The following is a 16,190-nucleotide window of genomic DNA, read 5'->3' on the forward strand; positions in this document are numbered from 1 at the left end:
CCCATTCCCACAAAGTATCCTGGGTGTTTTGGCTTACAATTCACAGAAATCCCAGACAGTTTACCAGCGGTTAGGATTTCTGGGAGTTGAAGGCCAAAACATCTGAGGACCCACAGGTTGAGAACCACTGGACTACAAGCTACTTTCATTGCCTTTATTTATTTATTTAATATTCTCCTTTCTCCCAGGACTGGCCCTGAGATATAGCCTACAACACGTATTTAAATTTAAAGCACACACAGTTAAAATGCATAAAATAGCTAAAAACAAATTTAAATAAACACATTAAAGACAGTAACATTGGAACTCTGTTACAGCCATAATGCTCACCAAATACGCTTATTATGGTCTCTTGTTGTTGTGCCGAACTGAACAACAGCCAAATTATCTGAAAGTTGTGTTCTTGTCAAGATTTTGGTAAACTTTAATATTCCCTCAATAAAAGCAGGAATCTGAATCCAACCCCTTTTCTCTCTCTCTCTTGAAAACCAAATGAATTAAAGTACTCAAATCAATGCATCACACTGGTTCTCCTGTCCACCAGCTAGTCTATGGAGTCAAGCCCATTAATTTCAGATGTGAGTGGGCAACCTGAGGCAATTCAGATGCTGCTGGACTTGAACTTTCATTGACACTCACAACTGGCTCTGGTTTTCTTGGGCAGGGAGATGGGCTAGATGATATTTCCAATTCTTTGACCCAAAGTATTTCTGGATGACCACAAGATGCCCAAATTGCATTAGGATTCTCCCTATGGTAGTGGTGGGGAAATGCTACTGCTATTCCTGCCCCCCAAGTCCAAGAGATGACAGGTGTGATAATATACCAGTCAAAGTCTGGATTAGACCTGTAGTTGCTTGCTAAACTGCAGTCACAGGAGTATTCTTATCTGCACTTTCCTTTCTGAGTAACCTGGCTCAAGTGGAGATCCAAGGAGCTGATCTTTGCTTTGGTGCTATTGTTTAAGTGAAATCTTCCCTGAGGCAGGGAGACTGATAAAAGAAAGCAGGGGGGGCTTAGTTTAACAGCTTAACCAGAGAAGGACTGTGTATCCCATCCCCACAACACAATGCTACCAGTTGCTTTTGCTTACATCTTTATTTTGTTTTTGCTTAGGTCTGTGTTTATTTCAATGTATTTCATCGTGTTGAGCTATCAACCATACAAAACAGACAAACCTGGATAAAGTATATATTTTTAAAGACCTATTTCAGAAGATATTGGGGCAGCACACCATAGAATTAGACTGAATCACTTAATAAAACTTGAATTTATTTTTCATGTCAGGAGCGACTTGAGAAACTGCAAGTCACTTCTGGTGTGAGAGAATTGGCCATCTGCAAAGATGCTGCCAAGGGGATGCCCAGATGTTTTGATGTTTTACCATATTTGTGGGAGGCTTCTCTCATGTCCCCGCTGGAGCTGACAGAGGGAGCTCATCCATGCTGTCTCTGGATTCGAACCTCTGACCTGTAGGTCTTTAGTCCTGTCAGGACAAGGGTTTAACCCATTGCGTCACTGAGGGCAATTTCAATTTGAAATTGAAATTGTAACACATAAACTTCTAAAAACCATTGAAAATTTAGGAATTCTTGTCTAAACAACTTGTAGCCCTGCTGTTGGTCACCGGAACAGATACATTTGAAACTTTTTTTGTACTTCAATTTCATTTGCATTGTGGTATAGTGGTTAGTGCCTGAACTCAGACTGGGAAGATTCAGGTTTGTATGTTCCTTCAGCCTGGAGATTAATAAAATACCCTTGAGCCAAATGTGGCCTCTCAGCCTAATGAATTTCATAGGAAGGTTGTTTTGAACATAAGGGGGGCAGGAAAGATGTCATGCCTTGCCTTGAGCTCACTGGAGAAAAAGCAAGTAATGAATCTAAATAATAAATTAATAACAATAATAACCCTACATCATGTATTTTTTAATTTTATCCTGAAAATATACTTGCAGTCTTAGGGCACATCAACACTGACCACTTACTGCAAAGCAGGGGGAGTCAAACAGCTGTAGGCAACTAAACAACACAAAGAGCTGATCTGGGTTAATGTGGGCCAAATCTATCTAAAAGCAACCTTGAATCACATTAACCAGTGAGAAGTTGCTCTGAGATGGAACTGGTTGCAAATGTTTACATGGCTAACCTGTATTTCCTGGGTTCAATGGGACCACTATTTACCTCTTCACACTAGAGAATGAATCCATTTTAAAACAGATTGCTGCCTCCTGCAGAATTCTAGGGTATGTAGTTTAGGAATAGAATCATAGAATCAAAGATTGGAAGAGACTTCATAGGCCATCCAGTCCAACCCCCTGCCAAGAAGCAGGAATATTGCATTCAAATCACCCCTGACGGATGGCCATCCAGCCTCTGTTTCAAAGCTTCCAAAGAAGGAGCCTCCACCACACTCCGGGGCAGAGAGTTCCACTGCTGAGCGGCTCTCACAGTCAGGAAGTTCTTCCTCATGTTCAGCTGGAGTCTCCTCTCTTGTAGTTTGAACCCATTGTTCTGCATCCTAGTCTCCAGGGAAGCAGAAAACAAGCTTGCTCCTTCCTCCCTGTGGCTTCCTCTCACATATTTATACATGGCTATCATATCTCCTCTTAGCCTTCTCTTCTTCAGGCTAAACATGCCCAGCTCCTTAAGCCGCTCCTCATATGGCTTGTTCTCCAGACCCTTGATCATTTTAGTCGCCCTCCTCTGGACACATTCCAGCTTGTCAATATGTGTCCAGAGGAGGGTGACTAAAATGATCATTAAACTACAAACTCCAGAATTCTGCAAGAAGCAGAAACTGGATTTAAAGTGGATTCATTCTCTAGTGTGATGAAGTAGAAAGTCAGACTACACAGAGAAGCCACTGAAATCCACAAACATATGAACAATTTCAGCAGAAAATGAACAAAATCTGGCTACCAGTATTAAAAAAAACTCCAAAATTAGGACAGTAAAAAAAGAGCAACACTCAAAACACAGGGGAATTTCAGTCATGAAACAATCAGGGCCGGCCAATACCTCCCAACAAAGGATTCCCCTGGGCAGCAACTGGCCAGGCTTTGAAGCTGCAAGGCCATTCAACGTTAATCCAGGTGGCCAAGTGCAACATTCACACTTGCCTCAAGCAGACAAGAGTTCTTTCTCCCACCCTGGACATTCCACAGATATATAAACATCACTTGTCCTAGTTTCCAACAGACTCCTCAACCTTTGAGGATGCCTGCCACAGGTTTGGGTGAAACGCCAGGAGAGAATGCTTCTGGAACATGGCCATACAGCCTGGAAAACTCACAACAACCCAGTGATTCCAGCCATGAAAGCCTTCGATGATACAAATCTCAGGATGCTATAAGATTGTTAGATTTGCCACTCCTGGATATGTGGTAAGTGTAGATTCACCTACAGTGATTATGATGCCAAGTATTCGGGAAAGAAGTACACTATTAATAATATTTCTCATTCATCATAACACCTTTGTTTTCAAAACTATTCTCTGACATTTTGCAGGTCTTTTTGTCTAAGAGGTACATTATAATTTTATTTAATTTCAAGAAAAAAAGAAAAGAAAAGTGGGGGTTTATTTTATTTATCGTGTCAGAAGTGAATTGAGAATACTGGTGTGAGAAAGGGGAAGTGAATCACCCCCACCAACAATCAGCAAGACCCCTTCCAGAAAAAAAAAAACCCCAAAAAAACATGATGGCTATTCTTCTGGAATGTAGATGTTTTACCTGGGCCTTCTCTCTGTTCTATGCCTTCTTAACCCCACCAACTGATAACAGTCCACAGAAACATGGAGGCACAGGATAACAATATCTTTTCCTCTTTTTTGCAAAGGAGATGTGAAAGAGCATGTTTCTAAACTTGCCATTTATTAACTTGTAGAAAGCTCCTGATTATCCAACCTGATATAGATTATCAACTTTAAAAATGTAAATTTATAAAGTGAAAAGACAGTTTGTATAACCCCAGTCAATACAATTTTATTATTTTTATGCTTGAAATCCACGTCCTCTTAAAAGTGAAAAGAAGAGCTGAGATAAATTTAGTTTGTAGGTTGTAAAATTTAATGCAATAGTTAGCAACCTCAAATTTATAATTACTTTTACAGATCTTTCCAGTGTGTAAATATGCATTCCAAGGTCAGAGGGAATCATATTCACTTTGCAATCACCTTTTAAAATGATAGGTTGAGCTAAATGATATGATAAATCAATCTTTCAAGCGATTAGTAAACATTTGATTATTGATCAAGTCTCAGACCCCTTCCACACAGCTGAATAAAATCCCACATTTTCTGCTTTGAACTGGAATATATGACAGTGTGGACTCGAATAACCCAGTTCAAAGCTGATAATGTGAGATTTTCTGCCTTGATATTCTGGGTTATATGGCTGTGTGAAAGAGTCCTCAGTATAGATGCCTTTTTGAGAGTAAAGTGGGAATCTAAAGTACAATTTAATACATTCAGACATTGTTAATGGCTGAAAGGAAAATACAGTATGTTTTTATATATAACTTCTAAAATTAAGACTGTATCCCAAAATGCATTAGAGGGGAGGATATTTTGTTAATTTATAGCACTTTTGGGGGAATGTGTGCCTTCATGTTACCAGTTGCCATGTAGCAACCCCATGAACGTTACAGGATTTTCTTAGGCAAGGAGTTCTCAAAGGCAATTGCCATGGGCTTCCTCTGAAATATAGATTATGGCACCTAGAATTGTTTGGTGATCTCCCATCCAGGTACTAACCAGGACTGATTTTGCTTAGTTTCCAGGACCACACAAAATCTGGGGCTTACTGTGGCTAAATCAGAGCCACTTACTGATCCATGAAAAAAGAGCAGGACAGTCCTTTCCTTAGCTCCATGTTCTGAGATTCGGAATTCAGCCTGCTGGAATGGCAGCTGTATGGTACCTGTAAAGAAACAGAAGTTTATCAGAGATAGATTCTGTGGAATAATAGAGGCAGACTTGTTTTAATTCTCTCCCTTCTTCTGAGAATGGATGAGGGATGAGAGCTCTGAATAAGGAAAGGCCTATGGAACTAGCTCAAGTCCCATCTTATGAATTGCCTACCTTCAGGCCAGGGAAAAGCTCAGGAAGTAGGCCTAGGAATTTAGGCAGCCATTTTGTGAAATGGTGCATGGAGGCAGCCATCTTAGAGTACCCATTTCCTAGAGGGGGCGGATCTTAGGAGCAGCCTGGAGGGAAATGTGGAGAAGCTTTGTAATTGGCTGGGAGAGAGTGGGCAGAGCTTAGCTTGAGTGCAGAAAAAATTGCCTGTAAAAGGGGTTTTTAAAATCTGACATCTGTCAGGATCTGTGTGTTGAAGAAGAGAGTCAGGGTCTGAGGATTGAAGAAGAAAGGTTTTGGGAGAGTTAGGAGAAGAGAAGTCATAGAAGCCAAAGTTGGTCAGTTAGTAGAGATAGATAACTATTGGGAAGAATCGCTGATATAGAGAATAGACAGATCCAAGGGAAAGGACTGTCTGGAGTTTAGAAATACTAGTCTGAGGGAAGCCTGCTAGTTTCCTGAAGGAGGGAGTGAAGAATTGTGTCTGGAACTAAGTATTGAACTGTTTTAAAGTAACCATACGCTGCAATTCATTATTGCAACCGTTAAGCTTAAGTGCCTGTATTGTTGAAGTTCACACAAATAAACAACTTTGTTCTTTTGTTAAACAACAACTGTCTCAAGTGTGCCTCTATGTGAAATAGTTCCATAGCAGTTTTAGAGAAATAGAGTTTAAGATTGGTGGCAGCATGTATTTAAAAGAATCTCAGTGATATTTACCTCAGAGTTCAGAGCCCTGAGTGCAAATACACCACATTCAAGCAACTAAAAACCTCTGGCCTGAAACTGACTCATAGCTAAAGCTATTGCATGGCCCATGAGGCTGAATAAGGCACAGAAGGACTGAGGCCCTTTCTACACTGCCAGATAAAATCCAGGTTATTTGCCATGAACTGGATGCATGGCTGTGTACACTCATATGGGAGTTAGCTGCATTAAGATCACTACTGACAGAAAGGTCATGAGTTTGAAGTCACCCCGGGTCAGAGTGAGCTTCTGACCAATTTGTGTAGCTTGCTGTCAACCTTTGCAGCCCAAAAGACAGTTGCATCTGTCAGGTAGGAAATTTAGGTACTGCTTATGCGGGAAGGGTAATTTATCTAATTTATGAGGCCATAAAAATCTCCAGCAAGCATGCAAAGAATGAGGAAGTACTTCATCAGTGTCACAAATGGACGGTGAAGCAACAGCTCCCCTAGTGGCCAGAATACCCTCATGAAAAGCTGGATTGTTAAATAGCCTCTGTGTGTCTGTCTATATATGTTGTGTGCCTATGTATGGCATTGAATGTTTGCCATATATATGTACATTGTAATCCGCCCTGAGTCCCCTGCGGGGTGAGAAGGGTGGAATATAAATACTGTAAATAAATAAATATGATCCAGTTCAAAGCAGATAGTCTGGATCATTCGGTTTGATAATCTGGATTATATGACAGTGTAGACAGGCTTGAGTTTCCCGTCTCCCTTCCTCCTTTCCTCATCATCGAAGCAAATCATCCCAGGCTGTTGTTTCCGGGGGGAAAGAAGCTGCAAACGGACCGCACCTTTCCTTGGCTTACACAGTCTCCCTTTGAGGTGTCCTACCTGCTCTCTGCTCCGCCTACGAAACAAAAGTCAACATTCGGTTGCCATGGTTTCCTTTCGACGCTCGGTTGCCATGGTTTCCTTTCGGTGTAGCAAGCACGGCCTTCCCCCACAGGCGGAACCAAATGTTTCGGGTTGCTGTTTCCGGGAGGACGGAAGTGGGAGACGGGACGGCCAGACACGCTGCCTGCTTGCCTGGTCCGTGCTCTGCTGATGGAGTCAGAGGGCTCGGCGAGGACAGGTACGTTTAGGGAGGCCGGATCTTGGCAATGCGGGGCGAGGCTGGTGGGGTGTCACGAGGATCAGGATCTGCCCCAGGGCCCCTCCAGGTAGACCCTACATCCCAAGTTTTCTGCTTTAAACTGGATCATATGAGTCCCCACTGCCAGATAATCTGGGACAAACAGAAAACCTGGGATCAGACCTTGGGATATAGGTCCTGCCTGGAAGGCCCCCCAATGCCTGGGAATGTGTGTCTGGCCTAGATCTGAGGCTCTGCTGTTCTCATCCACGAATACAGCAGGACTTACCTCCATTTGCAAGGCTGCCTTGATTTATTGCTCTAACTTGCCAAGATTCTTGGGGAGACGGGGTTTCTGTGCATATTTAGACTCCTTCTACACTGTCCTTATAGCCCAGGATGTGATCCCAGGTTATCTTCTTTGAACTGGATTATATTAGTCTCCATTGCCATTGCTTCCTCCAGGGGCAAACCAAGAATGGGCAGCTTGGAAGTCCCTGAACAGATTCAGAAGTAGAGTGGGCAGATCAAAAGTCAACATGGCAAAATGCAAATGCAGGCCCACACTTCCCGGGACTGTGGCACAGCTGGCTGGGAGTCAGCTGCATTAAGATCACTACTGACCGAAAGGTCATGAGTTTGAAGCCAGCCCGGGTCAGAGTGGGCTTCCAACCAATTTGTGTAGCTTGCTGTCGGCCTTTGCAGCCCAAAAGACAGTTGTATCTGTCAAGTAGGAAATTGGGGTACCGCTTATGGGGGAGGCTAATTTACGACGCCATAAAAGTCTCCAGCAAGCATGCAAAGAATGAGAAAGTACTCCATCAGTGTCACTAATGGACAGTGAAGCGACAGCTCCCCTGGTGGCCAGAATACCCTCATGAAAAAAATGGATGGTTAAATAGCCTCTGAGAGTCTGTCTATATTTGTTGTGTGCCTATGGCATTGAATGTTTGCCATGAAATATGTACATTATAATCTGCCCTGAGTCCTCTCCGGGATGAGAAGGGCGGAATATAAATACTGCAAATAAATAAATAAATAAATAAATAAAATGGCACTGCCTAAAACAGTGGTTCTCAACCTGGTGTCCCCAGGTGTTTTGGCCTACAACTCCCAGAAATCCCAGCCAGTTTACCAGCTGTTAGGATTTCTGGGAGTTGAAGGCCAAAAACATCTGGGGATCCCAGGTTGAGAACCACTGCCCCTAAAAGAATCCCACACCTTGTGTGACAGTGGAGCAGATCAGACAACTCTGCATCTGTATGCTTGTCCATTGTGCCCTGCCTCATGTACAGAGGAGGAATTGTTGGAGGCTACAGACAATGCCATTGCTGTTGCCCATTTTTGGTCAAAAGATATTTAGCCGCCTGCGCTCCTTCTTTTTTTATCAGTTTTATACTAATTTATGCAATGCTTTTGATATGAAATAAATAAATTGCCATATATTCGAGGATAAGAAAATAATATTTGATCAGATCCTGTAATATAAAGACAGTGTGAAAGAGCCTTGTAAATAGATCCAGATCTTATAAATAGCCCAGGATCTGATCCCAGGTTATCTGCTTTGAACTGGATTATATGAGTCTACACCACCAGATAATCTGGGATAAAAAGATAAACTGGAATCAGATCCTAGGATATAATGCCTCCACATATCTAGATTTCTATAAGCCTTTCCCTTTCTTACTTATTTCTAACCTATTTCCCCCCCCCTCCCCCAATGAAAACTTTTCTTTTTACTCCTCATTTCTCAAATAGTTTACTTTGTTGTATTCTTGTTTGGAGATATACAGCCATCTTTGCCCCCTTCTACAATGCCAGATAAAATCCAGATTATCTGCTTTTATCTGAATTGTATGGTAATTTAGACTCATATAATCCATGGTTACCTCCAGGTTGGACTACTGTAACACATACTATATGGCCTTTGAATGTGGCCCGGAAACTGCAGTTGGTCCAAAGATCAGTGGCCAGGTTGCTAACGGGAGCTTGTTACAGGGAGCAGCCATCCCCCCTTTTTAAACAGCTCCACTGGCTTCCAATAAGTTTGCGGTCCCAATTCAAGGTGCAGGTTATTATCTAAAAAAGCCTTAAATGGTTCAGGACCTGCCTATCTTTGCAATTGCATCTTCCCCTATGAACCAGCACACACCCTAAGATCACCCAGGGAGGCTCTTCTCTCGCTTTCGCCACTGTCTTAAAGCGCAGTTGGTGGAGATGAGGGAGACGGCCTTCTTGGTGATGGCCCCCTGGCTCTGGCTATGGTTAATTTGTGCACTTTTGCTTGCATGCTAATGATTACACATGTATTCATCAGAAACTTCCAAGTGATAGCTACAGAACTGAAATGACATTGGTCCCATTGATAGGTAGCCTTCACCAGGAACCTTACTGGGGAATGTGTTGGTTTTGCTGGAATTCTCAGTAGCTCTTGATACCAGGAGTGTCCTGCTAGGTTGCTTCTCAAAATAGGGAAACTAGTGTCCAACACCAAGTACCCAAGGCTAACATAGAATATTGAATTGGGAGTGACCACAAGGGCCATCCAGTGCAACCCCCTGAATGTGTTGGTGTTAATAATTGTTAATAGGATTTGGCTTCTCACACATATGAAAATAACAGGCTTTACAGTACATTTTTGTTTATCTGGTATTGGGAAGGACATTGATTCTCCTGTTGGCTGTGGAGATAGCTGACCACTGAGAAGAAGCATGGAGGAAAATAACAAGAAACGGCATAGCAAGAGGCACAGTGGACCAAAGGCTGGGAAGAAACAGAAGCGTCACTTGAAAGACTTAGGACTTGAAGATGAGGAAGATGCCCGGAAACGAAACCCAAAGGCTTTTGCAGTTCAGTCTGCAGTGCGGATGGCCAGAACATTCCACAGGTATATTGCAACTATATTTTGTTATGCTACCACTGCCCCTGGTAACATTTCAGGCTCCCATCACCCAAGGCTGGCAGTGTAGTCATTGTGACACAGTGTTTCTCATAGTGCTTTGTAGAATTTCCATGTAATTTCTGTGTAGTATGAGATGTGATATAGAGCCAAATGTAACTGATATTCAGTTAGCATTTTGGGCTCTTATGGCATTTTTAGGTTATATGAAACATAAATGAAATTGTGTTTAGACTTGGTTCCTATCTCCAAGATATTTCATTATGAAAATGCTAGTATTTCAAAATTGGGGGAGGGGGGGTCTGAAATAAGGAACATTTCCCAGCCCAAGCCTTTCTGATAAGGGATACTCAATCTGTATTATTTTTTGGACAACTAAAGTGTAGAAATAATAATAATACTTTGTTTATAGACCGCTCTCTCTCCCTGAGCAGAATTTAATGTTTAAGTTTGAAGCAGGGATGGGTAGCTTAAGGCCCTCCAAATGTTGCTAGACTGCAGCTTCTCACAATCCTCAACATCAGATTTGCTGTGAGCTGTCACCCAACATCTGGGAGAACTAGGTTTATAAAGTGTATATATGAGACGCTTTATAAAAGGAATGTTGTGTTTTGACTTGGGTCCCATTTCCAAGATATCGCACAATGTTCATGTATGCAAATACAAGTATTCCAAAATTTGAAACAAATCCGAAATATTTCTGTTTTCAAGCATTTCAGATAAGAGATGCTTAACTTGGATTTCACTTTTATAAGACAGCTGCAATGCCTTTTAGTCTTTCCTGTAAACCCAATTTAAAATATTGGCCTTGACTTTAAAAACTCTACGTGACTTGGGTTTTGATTATATTGGGGAATCTCTTCACATGCCTCTGTAACTGTATTCCCCTACCGTTGTCGTATCCATGAGAGAGCTTGGCACTAGTTATGGTGCTTTCATTTGTTAATAGCAGCTATTTTAAAATAATTTTATTTTGTTTTAAAAAATCAGGACCCAGGATTTGAAGACAAAAAAGCACCATATCCCTGTGGTTGATCGTGCTCCACTAGAACCTCCTCCAGTGGTGGTGGTGGTGGTTGGCCCTCCAAAGGTTGGAAAGAGTACTCTGATCAAATGTCTCATTAGGAATTTCACAAGGCAGAAGTTAGTTGAAATCCGGGGTCCTGTAACTATTGTCTCAGGTAAGAATAGAAGTTCACATACAAATTTGCATTTTGCATTTATTCTTGTCTTCAATTGCGCAAAAGCATACGTAATACTCCTTGGAGTTTATAAGCTTAATCACCATTATTTGAACTTCTGCATGTAGAACAGTTGAGCAAAGTTTTGGATCGATTGCTTTTGTTTTGTAAGTTTATTCTTTTCCTTATAGTCTTATTGCTTCAAGAGCTGAAACTGTAGTTGTAACTTGTTTTGTTCTCTCAGAAATCATACCGAAGTGTAATTAGCACAAACTGTAAATTGCAAATTCATTTTCCAACCATGCCTGCTGATTCTAGCATATTGGCTAAATTATATGGTTTATCAACCATCATGATAAACCATAATTCAGCTTCCTTAATAATAATTTGGTGTAATTTATTAATCGGGCCATTGTAAATAGCTTTTATTTCCAGCAATGTAATCTAGGAGGCTCCATCCACTGAGATGCTATTTTATTTAGAGTTGAGGAAACTAGTGTGCATTCTAGCTTTAGAGGAAAATAAACAGTATTGGAAATGAAAGAAAGGTACCCATGATAAACTGAAAGCAGAGAATATATTACATTTTCCAAACTAATATCAACACAGCCCAACTAAAATTAATTATTGGTATCTTGGTTTTAAAGGCCTGTTTCTGGGGTTATTTCATGCACTGATTCAGAAAATTGCATTGGATAGGCTACACCAGCTCTAATTTCTTAGATATGATTATCATGTTTCTTTATGGGAAAGCAGATGGAGACTGGTATGTTACATTTTCTTACGTATCTCAAAAACTACAGCTGACAGAGGAAAACTGGTCCCGTTTTTGGAATCAGCAAGTCGCATATGCCCAGAAACAGATCTAATAGTTCAAGCACCAAAGTGTGTTGGCCAGTTTTATTGATAGTTCTACCTAGAGTAGACTCATTGAATCAATGGGATTTACAGAAGATTTTTTTAGTTCATCCAACAATGAATGTACTGTAGTTTAGTTTCCCAATAGAATTCAGGACTATGGGCAAAATCCAGCCAATATAGTTATGTCTTCTCATTGAGCATGGGTGCTATACATAACCATATGAATGATATGTACATACAATAATAAAATAAGCCAGATCTGTTTTGGTTTTACTTTCTGATAATCAGAGTTTAACAGAGTTTGCATTGTTTTAATTAATTGGTTTTTAAGATTGACATATTTGATTTTACTCTGTGTTTATATGTAGCATCAAATTGTGCTTTTTGTGTGAGCTGCCCTGAGTCCCCTTTGGAGCGAGAGGGGCGGGATATAAAAGCAGTAAATAAGAATAGCAGAAAACCATTATTTCTTGGACATATGGTTTTACTGCTTTGAAAAATGATCTTTACCCTATTATAGTATTAGACAATACAGTTTTGTGCTCTTTCCTTTTTCTTTACAGGTAAAAAACGTAGGCTAACCATAATAGAATGTGGATGTGACATTAATACAATGATTGACCTGGCTAAAATTGCTGATTTGGTAAGTTAGTACATTATTGGATGAACAGGTTTTTAGCAGGTTTTCTAGCTCTAAAACCTGCATTGGAAAAAAAGTCTGCTAATACCGAGATGTGTGTGATTGCTGTTCACATTGTAGAGTTGGTCTCTGTCCAATTCTACAAGAGCTTTGTTGTGTGGTCTCATACAATTACTCGGAAGAGAGTCCTATTTATTCAATTGCTTCACTGCATGCGTTTCATGTGTCATAAGCTTTTGAAAACTGCAAGTCATGCAAGGAGTTTAGCTTCAGTTGTAAACATATGAAATAAATGACTGCATGGGTTTGTAATGGACAGGGTTTTTTAACAAGTTCAGGAAAAAGGAAGTAAAATGTCAAATCTGTGAATGTGGAGAACTGACTATATATGTTTTATTTGAAAAGAAAGAAGGGGCTGTTGGTTATACTTTTAATTTGAATCACTTGATCCCTTTTCTTTAAATAATTATATATATATTTCCATATTTTTCTGCAAAATCCTATTGTTCTCTTCCCACATTAACTATCAATCCAGAAAGTACTGTGGTACAGAGATTAGATTGGAAATTATGTTGGTAATTCAAAAAACGGCCTTTTTTTAGCAGACAAAACTTAAACTTCTTTTCCTCCTGGGAATTACTATAAAGTAATTACTATACTATTACTATACTATATAATTACTATAAAGTAAAGCAATTACTGTGAAGAAGGGTAAGTTCTTGGGGTATGCACACAGTTCTGGCTCTTGAATATTTTATCTTTCTTAATGACTGTTACTTGTAGTTGTCTGTTTGTCTCTTAGATGTTATTGATGTTTAAGTGGACTTGATGTTACTTTACTATATAGCTCCAATGTGACATATTATTTTACTATATAACTCCGACGTGACATATTACTTCACTTTACTATGTACTGTTTTGTAGATCTTCCCTCCTTCTCACTCTCTACCTTCCAGTACTATACTAACAGAACACACTAACTGTCTCCCCAAGAAGCCAGAAGGCTCAGGGCTGAGGCTCCGCCCCTCAGAAGATCCTTAAAGGGGCAGGGCAAGGGAGGCTCTAAATGCTAATGGGAAAAGACTATCTAAACTGACCCTCTTCAGAACTGTACATACAATGTGAAACCCACCTACCTAAAAGGGCATGATTAAGCGTAATTAGTGAGGGTTTATCTGATGGCATGATACCTACCTTCTGAAAACCCAGTTGGGAATTAGTTCCTTAGACTGAGAATTTGTTGCAAGCCAATTGTTTTTTGGTTGATTTTTTTGGTCATTTCTTTCTCAGGTTTTGATGCTAATTGATGCTAGTTTTGGATTTGAGATGGAAACGTTTGAATTTCTGAACATTTGCCAGGTACACGGCTTTCCCAAAATAATGGGCATTCTTACACACTTGGATACCTTTAAAAATAACAAGCAACTTAAGAAGACGAAAAAGAGGCTAAAGCACAGGTTCTGGACTGAAGTTTATCAGGTATGATATTACAGGACCATTGTATATGCAAACTTCATCAAAAAGGGGGAAAAGCATAACTTCCCACATTATTTGAATGTGCTTTGGAGTTGCATTTAGCATTATATACTGAAACACTAATAGGCAGAGATCAATTTCTTTAGATAAATTAATTTTTTTTCCTGAGATGGGTTGTCTCTCGCAGCAAGCCAAGGAACTGGAGGAAACATGACTTTTTATGTTATAAGCATTATGCTGCTTCATGTTGCCTGCTCATAGCAGATGACAAAATAAATACACTGTGTGGCTGTGTTGCTAAATATGACAATTGAGAGATCAGGACTTGACATGGCGATGCTGGGTTTTAGTAGCAATGCTTTTGTGATTTGTTCTTGTGCCTGCTCTTTTCAGGGAAACTTGGTTATATATTCAGTATCATAATATGTGCTACTATTATTCTTGTATAAAGTTAAAGTATGAACATGACCATGTGAATGCTTTGATAAGAAAATCCCAGCTACACTGGAAAAACAATGGTATTGAGATGCTTTTTGTATTTGTGAATATAGGGTGCCAAATTATTCTATCTCTCTGGGATGGTACATGGAGAGTATCAAAAACAGGAAATCCACAATCTGGGGCGCTTTATCTCTGTTATGAAATTTCGTCCCCTTACATGGCAGACATCTCATCCATATGTTTTAGCAGACAGGTAATTTCTATTTGCAATATTTCTGATTGTATGCACCCAGTGTGAAATTGCTTTGGATCTTTCCAATGTTTATCCCGATAGAGGCAGCCAAGTTTGTTTTCAGACTTTCAGAAATGAGTTATGTTGACTGGGTAACTAATGCAGACATTTCAAATCTATGGGTCACCCTAAATATTGTGTTGCATAAAGTCTTTGCATGTATGTGAACTGTCTAAAGAACTATATTTCCTGTAAGCTGGGAAGATGTGAAATTTAACTGTCAATAGCCATTATCTTCAGTGTGGTTAAAGGTAACACGACAAATGGTAAAAAGTTGGGCTACACAAATTACACTATGTAACACAATTTAATTTTTTTTTCTGTTCCTGGTTTGAAAGTGTTATTTCCTGTTTAATTGTGCAGTACTTACTTTGAAAGTATATACTCCAGAAACTTTGTTTTTGTGGCTGCCACAAACTATGTTGAATTGGTTGAGATTATATGAGATATTAGTTGAAAAACTATAACAAAATGTTCTGTGGGATGTCCCACACAAACACATTTTGTACAGTTTAATAATCCTTTGCTATGTTTTTATAATAGAACTAATTAGGAAATGGCATTTATAACCCCGGAAGAAAAATGGCGTTACATAGTGTTAACAGCTCACATGCTACTTTTGAGAAAGATGTAAACACAACCTACTTGATATCATGAGTTTGAATAAGTACTGGGAATCATGTCATTCTCCAGATGTTGTTGAATGGCAACCCCCATCATTTCTAGTCCGCATCCAGTGGTGAGGAAGCCTAGAAGCTGAAGTCTAACAACACGTGAAGGGCTACAGGATTCTCATCTCTGGCCGTACTTTAAAGTCCTACTAATGTCAAAGTCATACCAGTGTAGATTATTAGTTCCTGTCATTGATATTTTAATTACAATTATTTAAACATTTAAAGAGGACCAAGAAAAAAATACGTTGAAACAGTGGATACCACAATATCTCAAGTCTTTTGTAATATGAGATAAAACAATAATATCCCATCTCTTTGTAAAACCCAGGTCACCAAAAGAGCATTGAAGTAAATGCTGTAGGAGAGACTTTACTGTGGTTTCTTTGTTCTAATATGCAGAAAATAATTACCTGCGTCTTGTCTTCCGTTGCCCCAGTGCCTAAAATTTTAATGCGGTGTGTAAAATTACATTTCACATTCTAAAATTTAGAATCATGCTGAAGATAAGACTTGTAAATTAGGAGCTATTGCAAGTGAGGGGTATCTGTGGTGTTAGATTGTAGCATGCCAAATTTTCCTGCTGTATTCTTTCTGAAAAACTAAGAAGTTCAGCACTAAATTATATCATTCTATCCCATAGAATGGAAGATCTGACAAACCCAGAAGATATCAGAGTTAATCCAAAATGTGACAGAAAGATTTCACTTTATGGCTACTTGAGAGGAGCCCACTTGAAAAACAAAAGCCAAATACACATGCCAGGTTGGATATAAGATTTTTTTTCATATTTTATTGTGTTTTAAGATTCTCAAAAGACAG

At 39.7% G+C, this 16,190-nt stretch overlaps 1 protein-coding gene across 1 annotated transcript in view; it reads left to right on the forward strand.

Moving 5' to 3' along the window:
* The first annotated feature begins 6,818 nt into the window (after nt 1–6,818).
* The window catches only part of BMS1 (BMS1 ribosome biogenesis factor), a 36,094-nt gene continuing 26,722 nt past the window's right edge, over nt 6,819–16,190 (forward strand). The window contains exons 1-7 of the mRNA XM_060769056.2: nt 6,819–6,907; nt 9,568–9,794; nt 10,797–10,987; nt 12,412–12,491; nt 13,779–13,967; nt 14,516–14,658; nt 16,012–16,133. Of these exons, the coding sequence (XP_060625039.2) occupies nt 9,619–9,794; nt 10,797–10,987; nt 12,412–12,491; nt 13,779–13,967; nt 14,516–14,658; nt 16,012–16,133 (901 nt within the window). The 5' untranslated portion in view covers nt 6,819–6,907; nt 9,568–9,618. The remainder of the gene's footprint in view (nt 6,908–9,567; nt 9,795–10,796; nt 10,988–12,411; nt 12,492–13,778; nt 13,968–14,515; nt 14,659–16,011; nt 16,134–16,190) is intronic.

This window comes from Anolis sagrei, chromosome 3 (genome assembly GCF_037176765.1).
Source record: "Anolis sagrei isolate rAnoSag1 chromosome 3, rAnoSag1.mat, whole genome shotgun sequence".
NCBI lineage: Eukaryota > Metazoa > Chordata > Lepidosauria > Squamata > Dactyloidae > Anolis > Anolis sagrei.